This window comes from Telopea speciosissima, chromosome 3 (genome assembly GCF_018873765.1).
Source record: "Telopea speciosissima isolate NSW1024214 ecotype Mountain lineage chromosome 3, Tspe_v1, whole genome shotgun sequence".
NCBI lineage: Eukaryota > Viridiplantae > Streptophyta > Magnoliopsida > Proteales > Proteaceae > Telopea > Telopea speciosissima.
In genome coordinates, this window is record NC_057918.1 from 68,649,143 (window position 1) to 68,675,745 (window position 26,603).

At 39.4% G+C, this 26,603-nt stretch overlaps 2 protein-coding genes across 7 annotated transcripts in view; both read left to right on the forward strand.

Moving 5' to 3' along the window:
- The window catches only part of LOC122655769 (DNA oxidative demethylase ALKBH2), a 48,573-nt gene that overhangs the window by 18,488 nt on the left and 3,482 nt on the right, over nt 1-26,603 (forward strand). The window contains exons 3-6 of one of the 2 annotated variants that reach the window (XM_043850091.1): nt 6,312-6,428; nt 6,531-6,720; nt 7,487-7,712; nt 12,629-12,634. In XM_043850091.1, the coding sequence (XP_043706026.1) occupies nt 6,312-6,428; nt 6,531-6,720; nt 7,487-7,701 (522 nt within the window). In that variant the 3' untranslated portion in view covers nt 7,702-7,712; nt 12,629-12,634. The remainder of the gene's footprint in view (nt 1-6,311; nt 6,429-6,530; nt 6,721-7,486; nt 7,713-12,628; nt 12,635-26,603) is intronic. The other variant, XM_043850092.1, reaches the window with a different exon arrangement.
- Nucleotides 10,077-25,436, forward strand: LOC122655765 (probable serine incorporator). 5 transcript variants are annotated; one of them, XM_043850085.1, is made up of 14 exons: nt 10,166-10,183; nt 10,268-10,358; nt 10,756-10,994; nt 11,952-12,028; nt 12,448-12,607; nt 13,036-13,060; nt 13,257-13,346; nt 15,521-15,692; nt 16,661-16,734; nt 23,322-23,391; nt 24,592-24,663; nt 24,793-24,926; nt 25,031-25,104; nt 25,319-25,436. In XM_043850085.1, the coding sequence occupies exons 3-14, from the start codon at nt 10,757-10,759 to the stop codon at nt 25,399-25,401; spliced, it is 1,269 nt and encodes a 422-aa protein (XP_043706020.1). In that variant the 5' UTR covers nt 10,166-10,183; nt 10,268-10,358; nt 10,756; the 3' UTR covers nt 25,402-25,436. The 5 variants fall into 5 exon arrangements, with proteins under 5 accessions (XP_043706021.1, XP_043706020.1, XP_043706019.1 ...); XM_043850086.1 differs by lacking the exons at nt 10,166-10,183; nt 10,268-10,358 and adding an exon at nt 10,077-10,139; XM_043850084.1 differs by lacking the exon at nt 10,166-10,183 and having other exon boundaries at nt 10,213-10,358.

Genomic DNA, 26,603 nt, shown 5'->3' on the forward strand with positions numbered 1-26,603 from the left:
TACGTCCTTAATCGCTTGCCATCACAGTTAGTTCCTTCCCCTCCCTATGAATTGTGGAAAGGCGTAAAGCCCACTTTGGGGCATATGCGACCATGGGGTTATGCAGGATATGTTCATAGTACCTCCTATAAGTTTGGGAAACTTCTCCCTAGTGCTAAAAAGAGTATCTTTATAAGGTATTCCGATACCTCGAAAGGCTATGTAGTGTACGGTGAACATTAAGATGGAGGAATAAAATAGAGTGAGTCCCACGATGTGGATTTTCTTGAGACCGATTTCCCTAGCATCAGTGATGCTAGCAAAGACCTTGATCTCTTTGAGATAGAGAGTAATGAAAACGTTTCACCTACTCTTGGCGAGGATGAGGAATTAAACACTCATCAAGAGATCGCCAGAGAGGGTGAGAGTGATCATCAGCCCAGTGGGAGTGCGCTATCTATTGAAAGTGCACAACCGGCGGGTCAAGAACCCTCTGCACGTAAAAGCGCACGTGGACACGTTCCCCGACGTCGTTTTAAGATTGAAGGAGACGCTGCCCTCGTCTGTGTCCCGAGGGACGAGGATGAGCCAGCCTCAGTGAGCGAGGAGCTCTCTTCTCCAGCTAAGGAAATGTGGCAAGCTGCTATGGAAGATGAGTTGAGTTCTGAGTAAGAACCAAGTCTGGGAGTTAGTTGATCTTCCACCTGGGCGCAAGGCCATCGGGAACAAGTGGGTCCTAAAGGTCAAGTGAAAGGCAGACGGATCAATTGACAAGTATAAGGCACGTCTTGTGGCGAAGGGATATACCCAAAACGAGGGTATAGACTATGATGAGACGTTCTCCCCTGTGGTGAGAATGGCCTCCATACGCCTCATTCTAGCCATTGTCGCAAAGTTGGATTTAGAACTCTACCAAATGGACGTTAAAACTGCTTTTCTCAGTGGAGAACTGGACGAGGAGATCTTTATGGCTCAGCCTGTGGACTTGAGAAGAAGGACATGAGCGCAGCATAGTTGTCACGCGTCAGCGATCAAGTCGGTGGAGGGTGTCACGTCGATATATCGACATGTCGCCCGCCTGGCGTGCCAGGCGAGCATGTCGACCATGTTTTATTTTTATTTTCTCTATTTTTAATGTGTTAATAGATGTATACTCAAGCCATGTTTTATTTTTCTCTATTGTTTCTCAAGTTTTAAGAAGAAAATTCAGAAATCAAGAAGAAATCGAAGAGGGAAAGAAGAAATCGAAGAGGGAAGAAGAAATCGAAGACAGGAAGAAGAAATCGAAGAGGGAAAGAGAGTCGAGAAGAAATCAAAGAGGGTCGCCATGCAGCCCTCTCCGGCGCACGCACGACAACTATGGCGCAAAGTATGCCGTCTCTAACGTTCCATCTATAGCCTTAAGCATTCGTCAAGGCAGTGGTACATTAGATTTCACCATGCCATTACCACCGTGGGTTTTGACATGATTGAAGATGACCACTGTGTGTATGTTAAACGGTCTAAGGCAGGGTTTCTTATCCTATCCTTATATGTTGACGACATCTTGTTTGCTGGGAATGACATTGAAATGATTGTCGCCACTAAAGAGTGGATGTCCTCTACTTTTAAAATGAAGGACATGGGTGAGGCCAACTTTGTGTTGGGCGTGAGGATTGTGAGGGACCGCGCTAGGAGACTTCTTAGTTTGTTTTAAGAGACTTGCATAAAGAAAGTCCTGGAGCGATTCCATATGAACAACTCAAAACCCATTGACACCCCAATGGACAAGGTATGCATTTTGGGCCTAGACCAATGCCCTAAGAGTGATGAAGAGAGAAACCAAATGTCCAAAATACCCTATGCAACGGCAGTAGGCAGTCCGATGTATGCGATGATGTGTACGCGTCCAGATATTTACTTTGCCGTTGGCATGGTGAGCCGTTACCAGAGTAACCTAGGGCCAGTTCATTGGCAGGCAATAAAGAGAATACTTCGATACCTACGTGGCACTACAGACCTCTCGCTCACCTTCAGTGGTTCAAATTTGAGACTGAGAGGCTATAGTGATGCTGATTGGGCTAGTGATAGAGATAAGCATAAGTCCACTTTGGGGTATGCGTTCATCCTGGGAAGTGGGGCTATCACTTGGAGTAGCAAGAAACAGACCTGCATCGCCCTATCTACGATGGATTCGGAGTACGTTGCATGTTCGGCAGCTGTACAGGAGGTTCTTGTAGAGACTTAGTGTTTTTGCTCACTCGGACGACGCAGTGCTTGTACACTGTGACAGCACGACAACGCTTGCATTTGCGAAGGAACCCAAATTCTATGGTAGAGTTAAGCACATTGACATACGGTACCACTACATTCAAGACATGGTAGCGCGAGGTGAAGTTGTTCTGTAGCATATCTCCACTGGCAATATGTTGGTTGATCCATTGACTAAGCCTATTGCTAGAGATGTTTTCCTAGTTCAAATTAGGAACTTGGCACTCAGGCGGATTTGATATGTATTTTCTTTGGGAACACTTTGTTTGTGATGGACGTTTATCTGTATTTCTCTTACATTTATTAATGAGCATATATTTATTTGAGTAATCTTGTGCGTATACATTCATTATTTGTAAAGATGTCACTAGGCATGGAATCGACCCACTCACAAGGGTGATTCGCCTCGGCGCTGCATAGCGAGCGAGATGAGCCCATGAGCATGTGTGCTCTATGGCGCCTTAGTTAGAGCTAAGATGAGACCTTTATTTGGTCCAACTTGGAAGACACCACACTTCCAAATAGCCTGTTAGAAGCCAGATGTGAGGTTCTAGGCAGAAACCATGAGGGTGACTGTGCTAGAGACTCAGGTTAGGCGCTTAGAGTAGTGACTAGACTAAGATCTGTATGGCGTTTATTTATTACGAGTGACATGCCCACCCTAGTGGGAGTTACGCCATAGCATGCATATCATACTGCATGTGCTCATGTCTACTGATTGTGAGAATGACCGAATGGATCCCTGCTTCATAACTGTGTGAGCCACGTGGATTATATTAATCCCACAATACCCTTATTACCTGAGACAATATCATGAAAAAGACACCCAATGACGCTACTTTTACGTTCTCCTTAGGATCATGGATGATGCGGTCCAGCGGGAAGCGATTGGGAAAGCTGTTGGGGATATTTGAATTGACATAAGGGGCTTAGGGAAAACCATCGGACGTTACACCTTTGTTATGTGACTCATTGCCCGAACGACATGTCGTATTTGTGATTGACGCAGTCATGAGTCCATTACATACCAAGGATTAACACTACTCATCATGAGGGGTCGAGAGTGTTAGATCTTGTGTAAGTGGTTCGTTTGGGGTATTTCGAGATTGTTTGTGAGTGATGTACTATGTTGGTTAGATGGAAGCTTGATATAGTACTCTTACCCTGTATTATCTCGATAGGTTGCACGCCCCATTTCCTAAATGAAGAGTACACAATTGAGAGAGACTTGGATGCATAGTTAAACTATTGCGCCCCATGTGAGCGAGCAGGAGATGTAAATAGAACACGGGCCAGGCCCGGTCCAAGCCGCCCACAAGGGGCAGGTCGGACCCGACTCGACCCGTTGCGCATGGAAAGAACCAGCCACATAAGTGGTTGGGTCTCTTCCCCCTCTTAGTTTGTTACCCAGTGGGAGTCTAAATAGGGGTAGGGGTCTTAGGGTTTTGGCTTTAAATAGAAAGCTTGTAACCCTAAAACCAGAAGATCTGTGAAACCAAATTCTCCCTCTCTCCAGTGTTTGTGTTCTCTTTGGGATTCCATCTCTTCCTAGGGATTTGTGGTGTGGAGTTCTCTTTGGAGAAGCTTGTCGTGATCGTGGAGATTCGTCCGGGTGCTCGTAACCATAATCTTGGCTTTTGATCCTTCTTCCGCTGCGTTTCCATACACATTCAAGTATGATCCAAACCCTTGATAATTTGGATCTTGGTGTATGTGACCTAACAATCTAAATAAGATAAGAGAGGAATGTCAGTAGCATAAGATGAGGAACTATCACAATCGTTGGGGGTGGGGGTGGGGGGGGGGAAATATAAAGATCACACAACCATTTATTAGTGATGTTCATAATCCACATTAGATCTGGTTTAGCTGCCAGATGTAGGACCCTGTTTCTATGGTGCCAGATAAAATAACTGGTTATAATGAAAGCTGAAAAGAACCATTTAGCCATGGCTCTATCTCTGAATTTGTTATGTAAAAGGGATTCACACAGCTGGATGAGAGTGGGGTGGGAGAGGTGGTCCGTTCTCAGACCCAACGGGCCTGCCGCCCAAAGGTGCTTAGTCCAGTCACATGAAATGAAGAGATGCCAAATGGATTCACTACTAGATCCACATAAAACACAATGAGAATCGATCTGAGTCCATTTTGAGATAGTTGCTTTAACAAGTAGTCCTGCATTTAAGACACGCCAAAAAAATAATTTAAATTTGGGATGAATAGGAAGTTTCTAATGGAAACACCACCAAGAAGAGTGATTAGAATGTAATGGGATAACAGATTGTAGCAAGAGACATGCTGCTTTCTTAGTGGAAAAGCTACCATTGTTGGAGATTGAACATTTCCAAGAGTCTGCACTATTGAAAAATGTAAAATCAGAACAGGCAGAAGCATAACAAGTGGGCATCATGTCTGATACTGTAGGTTGAAGAGAGCCAGAAATGTCAAAAACATTACAAACTAGGTCATCAGTAAAATTATTATGTGCAACACTAGTTAAGCTGTGGCCAGGAACAGAAGAAATCCAACGGTCTGACCAAAAATAGGTCTGTCGACCATTTCCCACTTTTCGAAAAACCATGCTTTTAAGGGTTGGTAGCATTTGGGCAATGCTATTCCATGACCAAGAACCTCTTTTTTTCAGAACCCTAGGGTTAAAAATAGAGGAGTTGGGGAAGTATTTGGATTTCAAAGTCCTAGCCCATAAGTCATCAAGGTTGTTGAGAAGTCTCCATCCTAATTTCAGAATGAGAGACTTATTATGGATTTCAGCCTTCCTCAGATGTACTCCTCCAGAAGATTGAGGAGTATATATCTTATCCCAAGAAATAAGATGACATTTAGCACCACCATTCCAAAAATTAAGACAAACCGAATCAATACCTTCACAAATTTTCATAGGGAACAAAAAAGAAGACGTTAAATAAGCTGGGATAGATAACAAGTCCACCTAATTCTTTTACCTTGGATCGCATAGAGAAAAGGTCTGTACCCAAGTAAGTAGTACTGGGATTATCATTAGAGATTCCTAGAATAGAGCTAAATCTAATTCTACCAGAATTATGTAAATTCTTACTAAAAAACAAATCACTCTTTCCAAAATTGATTTCTTTTCCAGACAAGTCTAAAAAGAGTTCTAAGACAGCTTTGATAGTATAGAGGTCATTATCAGTTGCTCTACAAAAGACAAAAGTACCATCTACAAAAAGGAAATGTGAGATCTCAGGGACAGATCTAGTAATTTTAATACCTCTAAACATACCCAAGTCCTTATATACATTAAGCAATCTTGAAAGCATTTCCATTATTAGTAAGAAAAGGTAAGGGCTCAAGGAACATCCCTGTCGATTTCCTCGAGATCCATTAAAAAAACCAAAGAGCCTTCCCTTCAATTTAATGGAGAAAGAGGAGGTCGAGATCAGGTTGTGGATGAACGTACCCCACTGGGTTCCAAAGCCAAGAAACTTGAAAATTCCCTCCAACAGTCTCCATTCAACACTATCATAGGCTTCTGACATGTCCAGTTTAATTGCCACGAAACCAGATTTCCCTTTCTTGTGGGATAAAAAATAAAAGATTTCTTGTGCAATAACAATGTTGTCAGCAATCTGCCTTCCAAGAATGAAGGCAGCTTGGAAAGGTGAAATGAAAGATGAGAGAAAATGTTTCGGTCTACAAGCCAGCAGTTTAGTAATGATTTTATAAGAAACATTACAGAGGCTTATAGGCTACAAATCTGTGACCCTAGAAGCATCCTCCTTTTGGGGATGAGGCACAAGAGGGTGTGGTTAACCCCAAAGGGAAGGGGATTTCCCAAGAAAATTTTTTGAACAAAGTTAGAAACATCATTTGCCACTAGGTCCCAAAACCTTTGATAAAAACAGGCCTGAAAGCCATCAATCCCAGGAGCTTTGAGGGGACCAATAGAGAAAACCACATTTCTGATCTCACCAATGTCTGGTTGAGAGCATAAAGAGATTTGGTCAGTTTCAGAAGATCTTTTCTTTCAAAATATACAGCATTATGTTGTTTCTCAACCTCTTTGTGCAGCTTGATGTCTAATGATCTATCCTTCTCTGCAGCCTAGGGATACTTGTTATGTTGCGAGTGAGGGGTTGCCAGAACTCCGTTATAGTGGGTATAAGCCACGTGCTTATCCTTGGGATGATTACCCTCCACTAAAAGACCTCTTGGCTGCAGTGAGAACACCATTATCCTAACAATTATCATTGTTTTTGCTATTTTTTTTTATGGCACCTCCGTTTTCCATACACCTGCAACTTTCTCTTGTTTATATGTAGGTTCATGAAGCACTTCCAGGGAGTAGTTTTAATAGCTTGCTTCTGAACAGATACAAGAGTGGGTCTGACAATGTGGCTTGGCACTCTGATTATGAGAAATTGTATGGGCCAACCCCTGAGATTGCATCATTGTCCTTTGGCTGCGACCGTGAGTTTTTATTGAGGAAGAAACGCAGCAAATCACCCAAAGGCACGAATCAAGCATCTCTAGCCCTGAGTATTTGTATTTTTTTGCCTTATAATACCCCAGTTTGCTTATTTGTACCCCACACTCAAAGAAGCTATGGCATCATGATCTGGATCAATCTGTGAACCACCCATAGAGTTCTACCTGTCAATGATCCTAATCATATGCTTTCTAGAATATTGCAGCTTTGACCTCTCATGAAAATTGAGTCAATTGGATGGGCTATTAAGTCTAGGATGATTTGCTTGGTTTATTCATCTTTATCTCTAACCTAGACCCTCGTTCGAAACTTGAGGGGACCGCCATCATCAGTGGTCATGAAGCGCTTTGTGTACAGTAGAAATCCTGCTATAATACCAAGTATCCCCATGGTTCTCATAGTTGACAGTAGTAGCAATATCAGTGTTCTGTTGCCCACTATTCCCACACCCCTCTATGTCCAAACATAAAATTTCAAGATGCCTGCCTTCCTCAGCTGTCTCATTTCTCTCTTGGATATCATGCTCTACACCAGAACCTAAAGTTAATTTCCTCTCCGTATTGTTAACTGTGTTCTTTCCTATCCATAAAACCCCCTATGGATTGGGAGGTTGGTATGGTCCAGGCCCAACTCGTAATGGAATTTGGGTTACAGGTTGACGAGTCCAGAGTACCAATTTTGGTATTAGCAGCACACTACAAAGCATGGGCACCATATACATGTTTCTTCATTTTATTTAATTGTATTGATGTCACTTGGAAACATAACCACCTTTCCTTCTTTCTGCAGTCCAAGTAGCAAGTGCCAGTTGCATGGAAGAACCAGCAAAAAAGCGATTGAAAAAGAATAATCAGGTTGATCAGCATTCACTTACACTTAAGCATGGATCATTGTTGGTTATGAGAGGCTATACCCAACGGGATTGGGATCACTCGGTGCCTAAGCGTGCAAAAATAGAGGCAGTTAGGATCAACCTCACTTTCAGACGTGTACTTAAGATCTGATGCATAAAACAGTCAACCCATTGGCCAGGTTTCTGCCTGAAGCAACAGTAAGCTGGTGGAGTCACTAAAAATCTGCTGTTCAATCAAAATCCCTTTCCCCCAAGTAATGGTCACGGCCATCGGTTTTTGGATCTGACTATATTACCCACTTTTGTTTGTTGTTGATCAAAGCTATGGAAGTTTGTATAGAAAAAAGCTGTAAGAAGTGAACTTATTGGGGTTTTGTTTTTCTTGTGACCATTTGGTGTTCATTATATTTCATTACAAACTGCTCTCTGGAAGGTCATTTGATGTTTAGCAAACTAGGACAGTCTAAATGACACCTCTACACTTGTATTTAGAACCTAACACCTTATTTTGATTGCCCTTGTCTTATCTCAAAAGTTCTTTTAACTGTGAGTGTTTTTTTTCAAAAATAATTTCAATTTGACTTTATCATTATGTCATTAACAAAACCTGTCATTGTCTTGCACATCTTTGGAGTACGCATGTGAAATGGTAGGATTTATTGAAAGAAACGAGTGTTGCATTAAATGGCAAAAAGGTATGGTTATAAATTATTCGACACTGGAAGGAGTGTCAATAAGAAAATCCCAAACTTGAATGATCAAAAACTGCAATTTTCTATGCATCTATCCCTCATCTTCCTTTTTGTTGTTTTTGTCACTGGTATAGCCTCCCTTGACTTCCTTAAGAGAGTCTTCATGACCCTATTGCTGTTTCAAGTGCATCAATTGCTCCCTATCCCCATCCCAACCCCCACAAACCACCCCCCCCCCCCCAACAACAACAAAAAAAAGAGAGTAAAAAAGCCAACCTGGTATGGCATGTGACTGCTTCCCCTCTATTTTGGTATAATATGGAGTCCTTTTGGAAGTATTTATTTGGATTATGTGAACATTGTTTAAAAAAAAGAAGACAACTGGTTCCTCAATTGGTTCCTTGGCGGCTCCCAAGAGGTCACGGGTTCGACTGGTTTTGTATAAATTGGGTCAGCGAAGACAGTTTACGCTTCACAGCTTCTATTGTAGATCGCATTTATTCTAACCTTGGAGTTGCATCTATGGAGCAAAGCATGCAAATCTCCCAATCAATCCTATGCGAGGCAAGTTACTGTTATGCTTCTACTCTATTATCTAATTGCCTAATTCTTAATTTTGGGAATTATAATAAGGATGGTTGCTGTTTTTATTGAGCCATATCAACTTGGGCAAAGGAGGTGAGACTGTCCCCACTCCCTTCACCTTTCCAGCTTTCACCCTCCTTGTTTTCCTACCAACCTCACCTAAACCCACAACCAGATCCTTCTTTCATTTCTTTTCAGTGTTTACTTAATAGTTACTACAAGACATTCCAATAATAGACAAACCTACCACCACAATTGTAGAGCAACCAACATGGGAGTGTGGGACCCACCATCATATTCATATCATCCTCTAGAACACCATCCCTAAATTCCTTGTGGTCAAAAGCTATTAGATCAGAATGTTCAGTATCACTCTATCAAGCAAAAGAATAGATTTTGCTCCCCATCCTCTCTGTTGATAGTAAATAGTCCTTATCGAGGTTTAAAATATTGTAATCGGGATGGAATCATTTAGAGCCGATTTCAATCTGAATCACCCTGAATCGGTCTAATCCAACTGGTTCTAAGCTATTTTGTGGTGAAAATAGTATGACCCATCAAGGTGGATTACGAAGAAAATGAGTAGGAATCGACTGTCAGATCGGATTCAGCCAATCCAATTCTAATTCAAGCAGTAACAATTAGGAACAGTGAAAATCAAGATCGGTGTCAGCCGATTCACCAATCTGATTCCCGATTCTTGAAACCCTGGTCCCTATGGTATATTGTACCTGATTACCTGAAGCACTCAACCTTTTGTCAAGTTAACGGTTACTTATGGGCAACAGTTTTTCAAAAACCCCGAAATCCCGCGCCACCGACACCCCAACGGTTACTCAGACCTAGTTTTCTACAAACGCGTGGATTTGGGAGGTGGGACACCCACTCGTTCTAGAAACGCGTGGATCCAATGGCCATAATTTTAGGTCTACTCACTCTGCTTTTGTCCCCCTTCTCTTGGCATACCTAAACACTCCTCCATTTCAATCGATCACACGCTACGCTTTAGCTGTGAGTGTCTCTACAGTGGTCCACCCCCACCCGTTGGTCAAAGAGAACAAAACAAAAAGATCAGACGGTTGTAAATGATTTGATGGTGATTTTCCGACAAAAGTGATCCAATGATTTTGGCATCCGACGGCTTAGAGCCCTGGAAGTGTTGTAATCAGTATGCTTAAAGAACCACAGCATCAGTCTCCTCCTAGTTTGAAAGTGGTATAAAATAAGGAGTTGTTAGGTTCTCCTGAAAAGGACCCAAAGGAGCTTCATTTCCCTTTTTTATAATCTAAACCCTCAGAGCCAAAATATGAAAGTGAGTGATTCTCACTTCACTTCACTGAGTTCGGTTACTCTTCTGTGTTTTTTTTTTTTCTCGCAGTTCTTGATTTGGATGGAATAACTCTGACTAAATGCACTAAGAAGCATTACCAGCTTTAAGAGTTTATTGGATTGTTCTTGCTATTAATGTAGATTGGAGCATTGTGTATTGCCTTAATCCATTCTATTAGTTCCTGAGGATTTTTGCTCATAGGTATCATCTGAAATTGGATCTCCTTTTAAGATTCAAACCTAAGTTGATTTTTTTTTTTTAAAGAAAACTTGAATCTCTGCTTAGAATTCACACTTCGCTTGAGTTGTGGAGGAAGCTATTTTTCACTTAATTTATGCTTTTCTTCTTGCCCTTCTGAAAATTTATTCCTGGGCTTCTCAAGAAATTGATCTTCCAACATTCTTGCTAACTTTTGGATGAATATGGTGTTTTTAATTTACTTTGCAAAGCTATCTGCTTAGGCTATGTCTGATGAAGGAAGCTTAGCTTGTCTTTGTCGAACTTGTTGCATGTTAATCTGTACTTTTTTTGTGTTATTTCTTGAGTTCTACATGTACTTATAACTATATAGTTTCTTTTTTCCTGTTTGAAATGGCAGAATGGAAGAGCCCATTGAGAATGTAGAGACTGGGGTGGTAAAGGTTGACCCTATTAGATCAGAAGTGATTCCATTGGAAGAAACATCTGTGTCCATGCAGAAGAAAAGTGTTGAGTACTCATTGGAGAGGAGGAAATCTCTCACAGCTCGCTACATTTACGGCTTTGTCTTCTTATTGACAAATCTTATGGCTTGGTTGATTCGTGATTATGGACACCAAGCTCTCTCTGAGCTCCATTGTAAGTCAAGAATCTCCGCTTCTTAAATTTCCAGAACTTGTCCCATCAGAACTGCTTCACCTGCTAGCCTAAAGCTGTGAGAGAAGGCAGAGCTTTCTTGTTTAGCAGTAGGGATGACTAGGCTATTGGTTACTCTTATGGTGCTATTTATCACCAATTTACCTTTTGATTGAGAAACAACAAATAAGATTTTAGTGAATAGAAAATTAAAAATGAGAGAAGGAAATGTCTATGCACAACACTCTTTTATGCAAAGAAACAGCTCCAGCAACTTTGAAGAGAAGTCAATGAAATGGTCAACAATGAGTCTAGTTCCTTTGTTGATAGTGTGGTACAGCCTCCATTTCCTCCTCCTGGAGGTCCAAGCTATTGTTCAAGTCACAGTCTTCGTAGTGGCTGCCTTAGTTTTAGAGATTTATGAGTTTGATCTCTTGCAGTTGTACTATAATGTACTGTTTTAGAAATTTACTTCAAATCATCTACTTGGCCATTTTGATCCTTTAGTTTTAGTTTGAAATCCTTTACTCCATTATCAGGGCTCTCTTTAATAGACATTTACTTTGCTCATGGTGAGAAGGTTGAAACCCTAAACTTCCTCACAATTCAAGCATTCTTGACTCTTTCTTTTCGGGGGATTGGCAACAGAAAAAATTTCATTTCATTACATTATGCTACAAGATTACATCTACTATTTATGTGAACAAAATTCTGTCGCATGCACATTGAATATTAACATTAATGTGTGCAAGAAATATGCTGTACACTATACTCATTCGGCAAGGAAAACCAGTTGGAACCAAGGATGCATTCCTTGCAGACATAGATTATATAGATATAAGAGCCCAGTCTATCATTCCCAATAACTTACTCTAAATTCTCCATTGAAATATTGGTCCCATTCTCTGAATCATCTTTTCTAAGCTGTTTCACCTTTTTTATTTTTTTATTCTTTTGCAGATCTAAAAGCGTGTGGAAATGAGGGTCATGATTGTTTTCACATAATGGGAGTTCTTCGTGTCAGTCTAGGATGTTTTGTATCTTTCTTTCTAAAGTATAACATAAGCATCCTCTTGTCATTGTGTAGGAACTTTTTCTATGCTTCCCCCCACACACGGCATCATCATCATATTATTTTGCACATGTGCATGCATGTCAGAATATATAAGATAAAACTATGGGATTTATCACTTGGAGTTTGGTGTTTCATCTTCTCAATTTGTTGGCTATCTCTTATGCCATATTAAACCTGCCGTTAAAGAAGGTTATGTAGTGATGAAAGGATCACACAACATCCAGTGTTAGACCACATGACAGATGCACACACCCACCAACAAAAACACATTCATCATTTCTACTGAACTTTACATCCCCCTATGCCACTCCAATAGTGTGGCTTTATTATATTTCCAATTGTTATTCGCCTGAGTTCTTGCATCCTTGACAAAGAGTTCAGATATTTTTCTTGTTAATGTTTCTGACAACATTTAAGACCAGCAAGTTGCATGGAGCTGGAAATACATGGCATTCCAAATGGTGGAGTTTGAAGTTTGTCCTGTTGGTGGTATCAGTGGCAGTTCCTTTTTTCTGCCCTTTGTCTTTCATTCAATTATATGGTATGCAATGTCATTCAGAAGAACTATGTATTTTATGTGCTCTTGGTTTCTTTGTTCATAATTCCTGTTTTCAGTAGGTAATGAATTTCATTTCAAAGTTTTGAACTCTTGAGGTTTTTGGTGTATACTTTTTTCTTCATTATCATGGACCTTCCACCATTTCCTTTTTGCTTATGAAATTTGGGTATCCCCTTTGTCTCCCATGGCTAAAACTTGAAAGATGCACAACCTCTGGGAATTTCTCCAAAAATACCAAATTGCCTCCAATCTTCATCAAAATATGTGGCTCCAAACATCATTTTGCAATTCTTTTTAAATAGCATTCAACTATAGCAGACCATTTTTAAGTCTTACAGTGATTGGTCACTAACTCAGAGTATAATATAACGTGGAAGCCTATTGGTAATATGGTTACCATTTTCTTGCAGGTGAAATTGCTCGAATTGGTGCAGGGTAATCCTCGTATCCTTTCTTAAAGGCTTATATTTAAATGTATCCCATGTATTTTTCTTCTGTGTGGAAGATAACTGAAATTTTGCTAGGACAAAAATATGCCTTTTACTGTTATCCCTGTTCATACTCATTCTCTAGTCTAGCCATACTTGAACTCCCATTAAAGTTGTAATGACTGATTTGATTCATGCTATAGGATTTTTCTTCTTCTCCAACTCATTAGTGTGATTGAATTCATCACATGGTGGAATAACTACTGGATGCCTGAAGAAAAATTAAAGCAATGGTATGAGATTCCAGTTCTTTGCACAAATTTTAAAATTTATTTGATTCAGTAATCACGCTAAGAGCGTCCCAGTGCACGAGGCTCCCGCTACTTAAGGGTCTGGGAGGGCCAAATGTACGCAGCCTTACCCCTGCTTTGCAAGAGAGGCTGTTTCCAAGTTTAGTAATCACTCTCCACATATTTAGTAAATGCTTGTAACTAAATTGATGCATAAAAGCTTCAAGATAAGGCTTGAGAAATTCTGATCCAAAAGCTTGATTGGGAGAAAATAGATCCTTCAGGGTTGATCACCAAAAATCTTTATTGATATAAGAACTTCATTATACCATTCCAGATCCTGTGAGAAAAGGGTTAGAAGAGATGAGTCCTTGATTGCATGGTTGAAATCTTAGTTGCTTGTTTGGTTAATTTTCCAATGATCAAATGATGACAAATAAGAATTGGATAGCTAGAAAATAAAAAATGCTTAATGACTGGTTTCAGAATACACACACAATAAATTTTGTGAGGAGACTTGAAGTAGAAGATGAATATTTCTCCCTGACTTAAAAATATGCATTATATGATAATAAAGGTTGCTGGACTTATTTTTATAACCTCCTTAGTCCTTACACTGCTACCAGGTTAAGAAATGATAAGATCTTGGTTTTGGTGAGATGCAAACCATCTGAGCAGTCTCTCTATATCAGTAAACTTTGGCTTCCAAGAGAAGGAAAAAGATGTAATCTTGAAGAAAGCCCACTTCATCATATATAAGAGTCACTCACTTCAACTGTGCGTCTGTACCTAAGGAAACCAGAATCACTAGCCAAAGACTATATCTGAATACAGACACCAATGCTAAGGAACCTGGTTTTCCCAACAAGCAATCATCAAAATTGAATTTGATGACACTCTCTTGAGGTGGAACCAACACCTGACAATTTCCAAAGAGGAATGGATGCGAACTTAATGGTGGTGGACCATACCCAAACAATGTAGTGCATACAACTTTGTAAAAACATGCTTAATCTAATCCCAAAATGTGTTTCTCTAATGCTAATCAATTCGATGATGTCCCATAGAGATTGCCTTACATTGCCTACTCCATAGGCCCACAGCCAAAAGAAATTACCATATTAGCTTTCAACTTCTTCCCAAATGGGGTGGAATCCATGTCAAGTCTATATATCTTGTGGATAAACTCAAGACAATCGTAGAAACGAAAAGAAAAATAAAACCCATAAACTGGCACCAGATGACCAGACTCCCTGAGAAAACTTGCAATGAACAAATAGTTGGTTTACAAACTCCCCACTCCCCCATCTTCCATGCATATCATACTCACCCTAGGCTTAAAAAGCTTATATTTCTTCTTTGAATCATGTGATTAAGTGTAGATCGTTTTGTCAGCCACTCCTAGACAACAATTCATTCATTTTGGAGCCAGCATAAACTTATGAGAATTGGGTATAACTGGTCAGGGGGAAATTTGAGAACAGATAAAACAGAATTTGGAACTGGAACTACCTCTCTAGTCTAGAATCAACAACCTACCAAGTCTGTGTCCTCAAAGAAATGAACACTTCCCTTAGGAGATCAATAGTGGAATCAGCAATAGTAAAACCTTGAATTCTTAAGGTCCCTATACAAACAATCCCATGATACCCCAGCCTCAAGGAGGATGGTATAATCAGAAATAGTTTTCAAGAAATTGCTATTTATTTTTCTGTGATTCTATTGGTCATAGGGTCTATGCAACATAGGAAATGGCAACTGACAATACTGAATAAACTTATTCCCTCCTACCATTATTCGTGAAAATAGTGTCATGTTCAGTTGCTTGAAAGCAAGCACTTTATGCTGTTCTCTTTTGGCTCTGTTTTTTGAAGCATAATGAGTGGAAGTAATACTAAGTGGGGGAATTATGTTACTTCCCTTATTTTGCTCTATTATTTTTTGGCGTAATATTATTGGGCCCCACTGTAAAACTGTACATCCTTTCTTTTTATTTTGGATGGAACAATCCGCATAAACGTAGCCTTTTTGAGGTTGACAAACCTCTAGTTTTAAGGGAAGAGAATTGCCATGCTGGCAATGCATTGCTAGATCTCTTCTGATTTTGAATATACATTCTTCACTTCTCACGGGTATTGTTCCTTCTGCTGATATGTCAATCTTTTACTCGTTCACAGTGGCTTTCTTGGGTTATTCACGTCAACCATTTTCTATATTGCTTCTATGTGTGGAATTGTGCTGATGTACTTTCTCTATGCTGCACGGCGTTTATGCACACTCAACATATTTTTCATTACTTGGACTGCAATCTTGCTTATAGTGATGATGGTTATATCGCTACACTCTAAGGTATTTTCTTTTAGTGAACTTTTTTCAAGTAACATTTATTGCTCGATCATTCAATATTATTATTATTTTTTAAAGTTTTACATCTCAAGTGTTCTTGACTGAATCGATAGAGAAACATGTGACTTATAAGTTTCTGCATCAAGAGGAAACTAGAATAAATGCCTTGCAAATTTTCTTGAAGTTGTCAGATGCCAATACTTTTCCTTAACATTGCCTGCTACATATGAACCTTTGGAAGAAATGCCTTGCAAATTTCAAGAACTTCTAAGATGTTGCAAGTTCTTCATGGTTTGTCTCATTTTCTAAAGCAATGAATGTTGTTTCTCTTATTAAATGAGACATCAGTCTTTCATCACTCAATCTGGATCTTGCTCAATGTTATCTCCTATATACCCTTTGCATCTAGCAGCCTTAGAGAGTCTCAGGAATGTTGACATTGCTAAGAACTCAGAAGAGGCATGCATTTTCTCAGTTCCTTTGCCCCTTATGAAACTTAAATATGTATGCATAAGTAGAGTGATGTGAAGAAACTTTTTGAGTATTCCGCAAATGTCATAACTTTGTTCATTATTAGATCTTCATAAAAAATGGAACTCCCTAGTCCCTCCCCAATGCTGATAAACTTCAAAGAGAATTACCTTTCTACTTGATAATTTGACTTATGTAAATTGAAACAGGTTTTAGTTGTGAAGATCAGTTCTTGGATTATTTTCGAGAAGCCCCATACTTTCCATCTATCGACTGTACTAAAAATTTACTAAAACATGAGTACAAGTGCTATAAATTTTTTCCTCATAGTTTTGCCATAATACTTCTAGAGCAATATCAAAACCAAGTTGACTCTAAGATTGCAAGTTATTGCATGACTATTGTGAGGAATGAACCATTCCCTTTTGACATGTTTATTTTAATGTAACATTTATTTCACATCATGTATTTGATAACTGGTTATATGGTGCTTCCAACAGGTCAATAGAGGTCTTTTGTCTTCTGGGATTATGGCTTCATACATTGTTTTCCTGTGTTGGTCTGCTATTAGAAGGTTAGACTTCAAAACACTTAATTTTTTCACATGAATTCATCCAATGTGATCTCTACTGCAAATGACAATTTTATGTTATCTTTACTGCAAATTATAATTTTATTTGTTCAATATACAGATGTTGCCTGCTTATGGGTTCAACTAACCTGGAAATTAATTGAGTCTGTAGTTTTTATTTGTTAGTTCTGGTAATCAGAGTGAAAATGAGAACCAATTGTCGGTCTATATATACTTTACTATATATGTTAAAAAATTATTTATCCACCCGTATTACCCTTTGGATAGTCCGCCGTGTTAGAGCTCCTGTATGATATACATATTGTTTCCTCCCTTTCCTACAAGGTCGGCCTTTTAGAGGAAATGGTTCCAACATGGTATCAGAGCAGGCAGGGATCACGGTATCGAGTCCCCCTGGGAGCGGGTAGGTGTTAAAAAATTATTTATCCACCCGTATCCCCCTTTGGATAGTCCGCCGTGTTAGAGCTCCTTTATGATATACATATTGTTTCCTCCCTTTCCTACAAGGTCGGTCTTTTAGAGGAAGCGGTTCCAACAATATAACATGACATAAATATCTCCAACAGGCTCCATTGTGGAGTTAAGTCCTGATCTGCAATCAGCACACGGTAATGGAGAGGAAATGGCCAAGTTGTACTCATATGTTTCCGGCCAAGGCTCAAAGTAGGATGAGATTTATAGAATTTTAAAAGCTTCAACTTTTAGCGGAAGTAAAATCCATTATTTTGGTAAGTTGACTAAAGAAAAGAAGATTCAATGGCAATTGAGAAACATGAAATATTGAAGTCAAGGATAAAGATGAAGTAGGCAAACAATACCATGACCAGAAACTTGGGTAGAAGAGTCATCATTAAGGATGACTAGATAGAGGATGACAAGGATTTTGGAGATGGGAAAACGCATCTTACTTACCAGTAGTATGAAAGGAAGTACCTGAATCAATTACCCATGTGGAAGGAGATGAAGAAGCTAGGAGTACAGCTTTACTTGTGTGAGCTAGTGTCGCAGTGGATGAGGAGGTGGATGACTGAGTCCCAAGTTGTACTTTCTTTAGAAATTTGAGATAATCATCGTGAGGCACAGTCACTGATTAACTATATCCAGAAGGAGGAACTGGGTTAGTATCATTAGATGATACCATTTCAGAGTTGCTGTCAGCCACCGATGTGTTGACCTGCATCGCCCACTGAAGCTTACAATACTTTCCCGACCCTTGTCAGCTATATGATTTGTTTTACCAAATGAGTACACTGACAAAAGTTTTGGTTTTGCTGCTGTCCTCCACTCCTCCATGATCACCAATACCACGTCCTTGACCTCTCCCAAAAAATTCAGAACCTCTGCAACGACCTCCATTGTCAACCACCATGGCAGAGCTTTGGAAGAGAGAGGTGATTCAGATGTAGTGAGGGAGGGAGAAACAATGCACTGAATACAGCAAAACACCTCATTCACAGAAGGAACTTATTCTCCAGCAAGAAACTGACTTTTAACATGCTGCAAGTCGGGATTTAAACCTGACAAAAATTTAGCCACTTGAAATTCAGCACGTTGAATTTTTAACTGTTCCAAATCAGTAGTAATAAGCTGATAAACATTCAGTTCTTCCCACACACCCTTGAGTGCACTATAGTATTCAATTATTGACTTGTCACCTTGTTTAAAATCAAAGATCTTTTCATACAGATTGTACACTCATGACATGTTCTTTAGCATGAGAAAAACTCTCTTTCCCAAACGTCTTTTGTTGTATGAAACATAACATTTGCAATAATGGAAGGTTCCATAACAAAACCAGTATTATATCATTCTCATGCATCCAATCATCATAGTTTTTGGAATCTTTAGGTGGAGGTTATGAAGTTAAGAACTTCAGTTTTCTTTTTGCATTAATGTAAACCTTCGTAGCTTGTGCCCACAGTAAGCAATTAGAGGTCCCATTCAGTTTTATAGCTGTGATTTGGACATTAACAGCATCCACCAAGGTTTTGGAATCACCATTATAGATGTAAAGAAAGCACTGCAGAATAGAAGTAGTTTCAACACCAATATATCGAACCAGAAACAGACCGCAGGTCGCAGACCAAAACATAGAGCAGAACAAGTGTCAAAACCAGATCACAGAACATAACTGCAGGGAGGAAACTGAACCAGATTTTAGGAAACAATCATAACCAGATCTCAGGATAGAGGCAGTAAGCATAGCAACCTGGAACAATAGCCAGAACAATATCAGATCAGTATCAGGCTAAATCTCATGAAGAGAACACAACAAAATCACAGGGAGTAAAACGGCTCTGATGGATCTGAAATTTATCTCAATTACCTTGTTCTTCTAGGAGAACAGTACTGCAAAGTATGGATTGATACTGAACAAAGAAAATTGTCTTTTGAAATATCCTACTTATAGATGGATCCTAATAAAACTGCAGCAACATAGATATGATGATCCCGAATTTCAGGTCAATTGACCACTCTTGATAGTAGAACAAATCTACAAAATATGGGCTGAATCCAACAATGGGTAGATTCCCTTTCGAAAAATCCTAGTACTATCAGGATTTTTCAAGTGGGCAAGCCTTGGCGCAACGTTTAAGTTCGCACTATTGCAACCATCAGGTTGTGAGTTCAAAACATAGAAACAGCCTCTTCGTGAAGCGGGGGTAAGGTTGCATACATTTGCCCCTCCCAGACCCTGTAGTAGTGGGAGCCTTGTGCACTGGGATGCTCTTTTTACTCTCAGGATTTTTCACAGATCGATTCAGACTGGCGGAACTGTTCATATTGTTGTAATATGGGTTCAAGGGTAGAATTGTCCTAAGGGTATTTTTATCCTTGTACTCATTCCAGAATGTCTTCTCTTTATTATAAATAAAGATGGTTGTAGTCACTCTGACTCAAACCAGTAATCACGGAACTCTACATGGTATCAAAGACAAAAATATTCTAGGGATATGGGAATTGAGTTTTTTCCTTTTTTTTCTTTCTTTTTTTTTTTCCTCTCTCTCTCTCTCTCTCTTCTCCATCGTGATTCTGCCCTAAGGACAGCCACCACCGCAAGCCGTAGACCTTCATCCACCTTCCACCAGCCCCTCCACCACCTACCGCCACCTCCGCCAGGCCTAACCAGCCCCTCCACCACCTCCTGCCGCCTCCGCCAGCCTCTGGTGACCTTCCGCCACTCCCTCCAGCCCGCAGGCCTCTCGCCCTCTCCTTTTCCTCTCGCGAGAGGCTTTTTACCTCGTTGCCGAGATTTTTTATCCACCCTTGGTGGTGAGTTGACTCTCACCGAGGGTTTTTTACCTTCCTTCCTTCTGTTCTAAATTTTCTTTTTTGGGGGATTTATTTCTGCATTTTTTTACCAGTCACCATGCCTAACAACTCTGAGATCTCTTCTGCCTCATCTGGTTCTGATGGTTCATCACAACGTGACTTCATTCCGTTTCTGGTGAATCCCATCAAGTTGAATGGCAGTAATTATCTGTTATGGTCTCGCTCATGCTTATTTGCAATTGGTTCCCATGGTCTCTCTGGCTACATCACGGGCACTCAGATCAGGCTTGTTGAGATTGGTTCTGCACAGGATCGATGGATGAACTTCAATTTCTTGGTTATGTCCTATCTGGTTAATTCAATGGAACAAGATATTGCCAGGCGCTATCTCCTTCTTGATTTGGCTACGAAGATTTGGTAGACAGCCAAGGACACCTATTCTTAGGTTGGGAATGCTTCCCAATGTTATGAGCTTCGTCAGAAGACCACTCTACCAAGCAATTGGAGTTGTCTTTGTCTCAGTATTACAATACCATGTGTACTATGTGACAGCAGTTGGACTTTCTGGGCACCTTCATTGCCACCTGCGATGTTGATGCCACAACCTTCCGTAAATGGGAGGATGGCTTAGGTGTTTTTGATTTTTTGGCCGGCCCCAATATTGAGTTTGATCAGATCTGTGCCAATATTTTGAACCGAGACCCACTTCCATCTTTGGAGCAAGCCTATGTGATTCTATCGGCTGAGGATAGTAGGCGTACAGCCATGGTTCATCCTGTTACTCAGGAACGATCAGCTCTTATATCTGGTTCACAGTCTTCCCGAGGAAATTCTTCCCAGTCTGCTAGTACTGATCGGACATCTGGTGATCGCCCTCCCATTAAATGCGATCACTGTGGGAAGGAGTGGCATACCAAAGACCAATGTTGGAAGCTTCATGGTCGCCCTGCAGAGACTCGCAGGCGTAGGAAGGGTGGTTCCAATTGGCCCAGTAACACCCGTGCTCATCAGGCAACTACTGGCGAACAGCCTGATCAAATCTTTCTCAAGTTGTGGTTGAATTGCAAAATCTTCGGGATATGGTGAATCGATTGGACACATCTTCTTCGGCATCAATATCTCCTTCCATGGCTGCCTCGGCTTTGTCTCTGCCTACCAATCCCAATACATCTTCTTCCACAGGTATTTCATTTGGTGGGAACTACACCTCGGTCATGCCCGATTCTTGGGTAATTGAATCAGGGGCAACCGACCATATAACAGGTTCTTCATCTATTTTTTCCAAATATTTTCCTCTTTCTGGTCATAACAAGGTTCGTGTTGCTGATGGGTCTCTTTCTCCTATCTCGGGGAAGGGATCTGTGCAGTAGAGGATAGGTGAGGATGATAATAACTCCAAGAAAGTACTCTTTTAGGTCCTTGGGTAAAGGTAGACTTACCAACTCTTCAAGGTTGATGTTGGTAACACTTCGAGGTCACCGGAGGTTCTTCAATTCTTCATGATTGAAGATTGAAACTCAACTTGGTTCACAAGAGTTCTTGAAGCAACAAGATAATATTTCATTCAAAATTGGATGCCTTACAAGCAATATAGATAGGCCTTTTACAGGAAAATAAAGAAAATCCTAAAAGTGACTGCAACAGCTCAACTCTTGATCTTAATTATGTACCAATGGTTGAGATTAAAAAAAGAAAAGAAAACCCAAAAGATAACATAGGAGGCTGCACTTTATCATAGATGCTTCTAGCTTTTATAGTCTTCAAAGAAGACTCTCTTTGACTAATGGAACTTTGTAGGCTTCAAGGAAGATTCTTGGGAGAAGTAGCTGAAGGAGCTTGGACGAAGAGAATCTTTGGGAGAAGGGCTGCCACACCATCTTCCACTATGGGAGTTGAAACAATCACTAAGGAGACCATGTTTTGAGGCTGGACCTGGTTTTTGGGTCTTAGTACATAACTTGGTTTGCCCTTGGACCACGTTTTAGGGCTGGGCCTTGTGGGCTTGATGGGCTTTAATGTGGGCTGATCTCCTTAGGGGCTTGTGAGTAATAGATGGATGCACTTGGGCTACATAAGAGAGGGGGGGGGGGAAAAGAGAGAGAGAGATGCGAGTAAGAATGTATATTAGATTGGATTCTGTATTGGACCCTGATCATCATCTAATCCATTGATAGACCTACTTTTAAGAATGAGTGCATATTATTCGCCCTGGAAAGGATTGAAGTTACAACACTTTTTCTTGAACCAAGGAATTTCCTATCTGGCTATGCATTTTGTTGTCTTACTAAATGCTCAAATTGATTTTTAAGATTATAATTGAATTTATGCTGTAGTTTTCTATGTATTGCGCATAGAAATTCTCTGTATGTGATTAATCAAAACATAATTAAGTCTAAGATCTCAAACTTCAAAGTTGGTTGCCATTTTTGATAATCAAACAAACTGTGCATCTGAAGTTTACCAGTGATTTAGTTTCAGTATCCAAGACCCTCCTAAAATCAATATTTTATAAATGGATAATCTGTCATATGCAATATAGTGAGGAACCAAATGTTTTCACAGTATAGTATTTAATAATTCTTAAAATTTGTAACATACAATTTAATGAGAAATTACATCTATATTATTGGTTAGAAGAGAAAATTAAAGAATGTGTGTTTATGGTGTGCTTGTGTACATCGTTCTCTGTACATTGCCCACCTATTTAAACTGGTAAGGAGGGAAGTAAGCAGTTTAACTTAAATTTTGATAATAAAGCCCATCTTTTTTACATCTTGTGGATACGATCTCTCCCACTTCTTTATTATTCCTTAGCCTCCATCATCAAAGCAACACACCAAACTAATTTAATCATGACAAATTAATAAATGCAGGGCCTGGAAATAGGAAAATGGCATTGATTTGAAAGATATTATGAACCGACTTTTCTAGTCTAGCATAACTTTCTTTTCCCTTTCCTTATCTTTTCATTCATTGAAGTAGCTTTTTTTGTATTCTTTTTGATAGGTTAACTTACACCCTCATTAGTATGTTAACCTATCATTTCTTCTTCTTTTTCATTTTTATTTTTTAAAGTTAGCACAATACTAACATTCCCACAAATTAAATGGAAATTGGATTGTGTATGCAAAAAAGAGTTATCTGATAAGATCTTTATTCCACCACAATTATTAGTTATAAGGTGACATCATAGTTTCAAATGGATTTTGATGGCATCGATAATGCTTTATTGCATGAAAATTTTCATGTGGTTTAAATATATGGATGTCTGACTATTCGTTAACTCATGGCTTCAGTGAGCCTGCCATTGAGAAATGCAGCCCACAAAAAGCAGCAGCTGGAAATGGTAATTGGACCTCTGTGGTGGTAAGAATCAACAGCTTTTCTGTACTTTCTCCTTCATTTATTCGTTTGTTGTTTTCTTTCTTCTTCCTGATGCTATCCTTGAACATGAGTTTGTAGATAACTGTTGCAGTAGTCTCTTTTTGCTCTTTCATTCCTTTGGATTTGTTTGCATGCTCTATGCTGTTAAATTGTTAACTGGTTTACAAGTTCCTTTCTACTTCAAATAATCCTACTTCAGATGTTTCCTTATTTTCATTTGGGAGAAAGCAACTTTTTCAGAATGAACAAAACTCTTGCTCTTTCAAGCAAGTTATAACAAACGCATTCATCCAGTCTATGTTCTCCATTGTAAAATTTTATTTATTCAAGGGTCCTCCTAGACTTCACTGCCTAGTAAGTAGTAACACTTCATTATCTGCCACATGTCAATATATGAGTTGGTCCACGTGATAATGGACCCCATACCCATCTTAGTGGTAAATTTTTAGATCAAAATAACTAAGGAAAGTGGCTCAAAGTCTGATTAAAAGATTTAATAAAATTACAAAAAATGAATAAGATGGAAATCAATATAAAAATTACAAATGGCATCTCTGTCAGCCACTTCTACTCATTTTCAGCTGGAATTACAATAATAAAATGATAGTTAGGCCCTCTAGCACGTGGACCCGCCAATGTACTGCCATGTGGTAGATAGTGAAGCATAATAACACTTCACTAGGCATAGTGAATTGTAGTTTTTTCCATATTTATTACTGCATAATTGTGACTTGAATTCTATATTGGTTCTCACTGCAGTAGTAATAACAAAATAATTTTATGGATAGTTCAAAGTTTTAAATAGGAATCTCTTGAAAGTTTTAAATTATTTATTTTTTAATCTCTTGACAATTGAATCGTTGATGAACATGACTGAGCTACCTCCTGCCAAACAACCCCAGGGTGCATGTTTTTGCAGTTTAACAATTCTGTTTGGTATTCAAAAAAGAAAAATATATTTTATATTCTGAAGACTTTGTGCACTTCCAAGGCTTTCCACTTATAAATATGACCTGTAAAATAGTTAATGAGCATAAAATTTGGATTTTTCGTCATTTTAAGAGTCTAGACCATCAAACCATGTGCTTGAAAAGAGAATATGTTACAGCAGAAGCTTGTCTCTCATGTCCCTATCAAGTTTGCATTCACTGGAATTTTGAATTTTGATGGCTTTGCTTTCAGGGCTTCCTCATAGCAATGTGTTCAATTGTCATGGCAACATTTTCCACTGGAATTGATTCTCAGTCCTTTCAGGTGAATTAAGCTTCTCTATTGATCTTACCCTGCTTTAGATATGGCAGTCACAAGGACAGCTAAGTTTGTTGTACTTTCCTTTTTGTTTAATTGATTACTTGAAATGAGAACCCTGGATATGCTTTCCAGTTTCGCAAGGATAAAGTTCAAAAGGAAGATGACATCCCTTATGACTATGGGTTTTTCCACTTTGTATTTTCAATGGGGGCCATGTACTTTGCAATGTTATTCATCAGCTGGAACCTAGATCACTCAACCAAGAAGTAAGGAACCTAGTTGCCTAAATTTTAACCCCATCCATCTCAAGTTATGGGACTTTTGTACCCTAATTCTATTTATTGTTTGCTTGCGCATTTACAATAATCAGGTGGAGCATTGATGTTGGTTGGGCTAGTACATGGGTGAAGATCATCAATGAGTGGATTGCAGCCAGTATATACTGTAAGAATTCCATGAATTATGGTTTCCCTCTTTGAACTCCTAAATGGAATGTCTCTTCCAGTGAGATATTTAGGAATTGAAGCAACTTGTGCCCTTTTGGAATGATTCAAAGCTGAGACACAAACCAAGTTAAAAGTTGCCATATATGCTTTTATACATTAATTCCATGTTGAGATGCAACTGTTGACTCTCCTGTCTTTAATACTGATTGCAGTGTGGAAATTGATCTCCCCAGTTGTAAGACAAGCCAAAGTGATGGATCAAGAAGGGGAAATTCATTATACAGAGTCACCTTGATAATGAATTCAGTTCCAAGGTCTTTTGAGTCATAGGTTGTTGTTCATTGTCTATTATCATTCTTTATAGGTTCTTTATTGTTTTTTTATTATTTTTTCTTCTTTATTAGTTGTGCTAATATGTGTCAAGTTCAAGTTAGTGTAAGACACTAACAGAGACTGAAAAATGTTGTGCTCAGCATATTAAGAAATCTCAATAAAATTCCTGCTTTTAGAGATTTCCATTTTTTAAAAGCATTTCTTGTTATTTAGCTTATCCATGGCATCTTGCATGATTCAAGAACAAAGTCTTTTCCATCAAAGGTTGAATGCTACAGATTGCTCTTCCTTCAAGCAAATTAAGGCAAAGCTCTACAGTTATAGTGAATCAAGAGCTTACATGGAAGTTTTAAGAGATAATATATAGAAACTTCAATTAATCCACATTACAGATATGTTGAAAATGGCAACTAAAAACTGAATAATTCTGGTAACCATCTAGGTTGGGTCACTCTGGTTCATGATAATTGAAACTGAGCAAGGTGGCTTAGTATCTGGTAAATGATTTGATTTGCATTATTAGGACTGAGTTCCCCTCAACCCACGGAATGGGTATTGGAAGGGTATTTTGGAACATACTAAAACCCTAGGAGGGTTTGTGAACCCTAGGATGGTGGGTGAACCGTCCTATATGGGTGGAGGGAAACTTTGGTGGTGTGGCACCCCAACTGGATAAAGCATTAATTTGGAAATCAGGTTGGACAAGGCAGTGAACCAGTGTGTACCAGTCCAGATCGGCTGTTGGTTTGTTTTAATATGACAATGGTTCTTCTTTTATATACCAGAGTAAATCTGACTGGGCATATGCCTACAGTGGAAGGATGGCTTGTTGAAGTGGTGAGAACCCTATTTTAGCATAGTTGAGTTTTGTGGATCCATCGGTCATAAATTAATTAACATACAACCAAAGACAGCCTCTTCTAAATAGGACCGGTTGGTGTTAGTTGATGAATGTAGGATCAGTTGGGTCCTGTTCAAGTTATAGGTAAAACCGTTTTGGACTTGAGCTGTTGCTACTTGCCACCCCTACTGATCTGGATGAAACAGCATCATTTTGGATCCAACTGCATTTGCAACTTGTACCCGTTGAAAAGGCCTTTTTTCTGGGTTTTTAGGGCATCTGGATCACCTAAACACAAGGGTGGGGGGGGGGGGGGAGGAGGG

Excerpts from the sequence above, each read along its gene's own strand:
- LOC122655765 (XM_043850086.1), top strand. The coding sequence starts at position 10,757 with ATGGAAGAGCCCATTGAGAATGTAGAGACTGGGGTGGTAAAGGTTGAC. Across the intron at positions 12,608-13,035 it reads GTCTTTCATTCAATTATATG|GTGAAATTGCTCGAATTGGT; the intron begins GTATGCAATGTC and ends ATTTTCTTGCAG. Across the intron at positions 15,693-16,660 it reads TTATATCGCTACACTCTAAG|GTCAATAGAGGTCTTTTGTC; the intron begins GTATTTTCTTTT and ends TGCTTCCAACAG.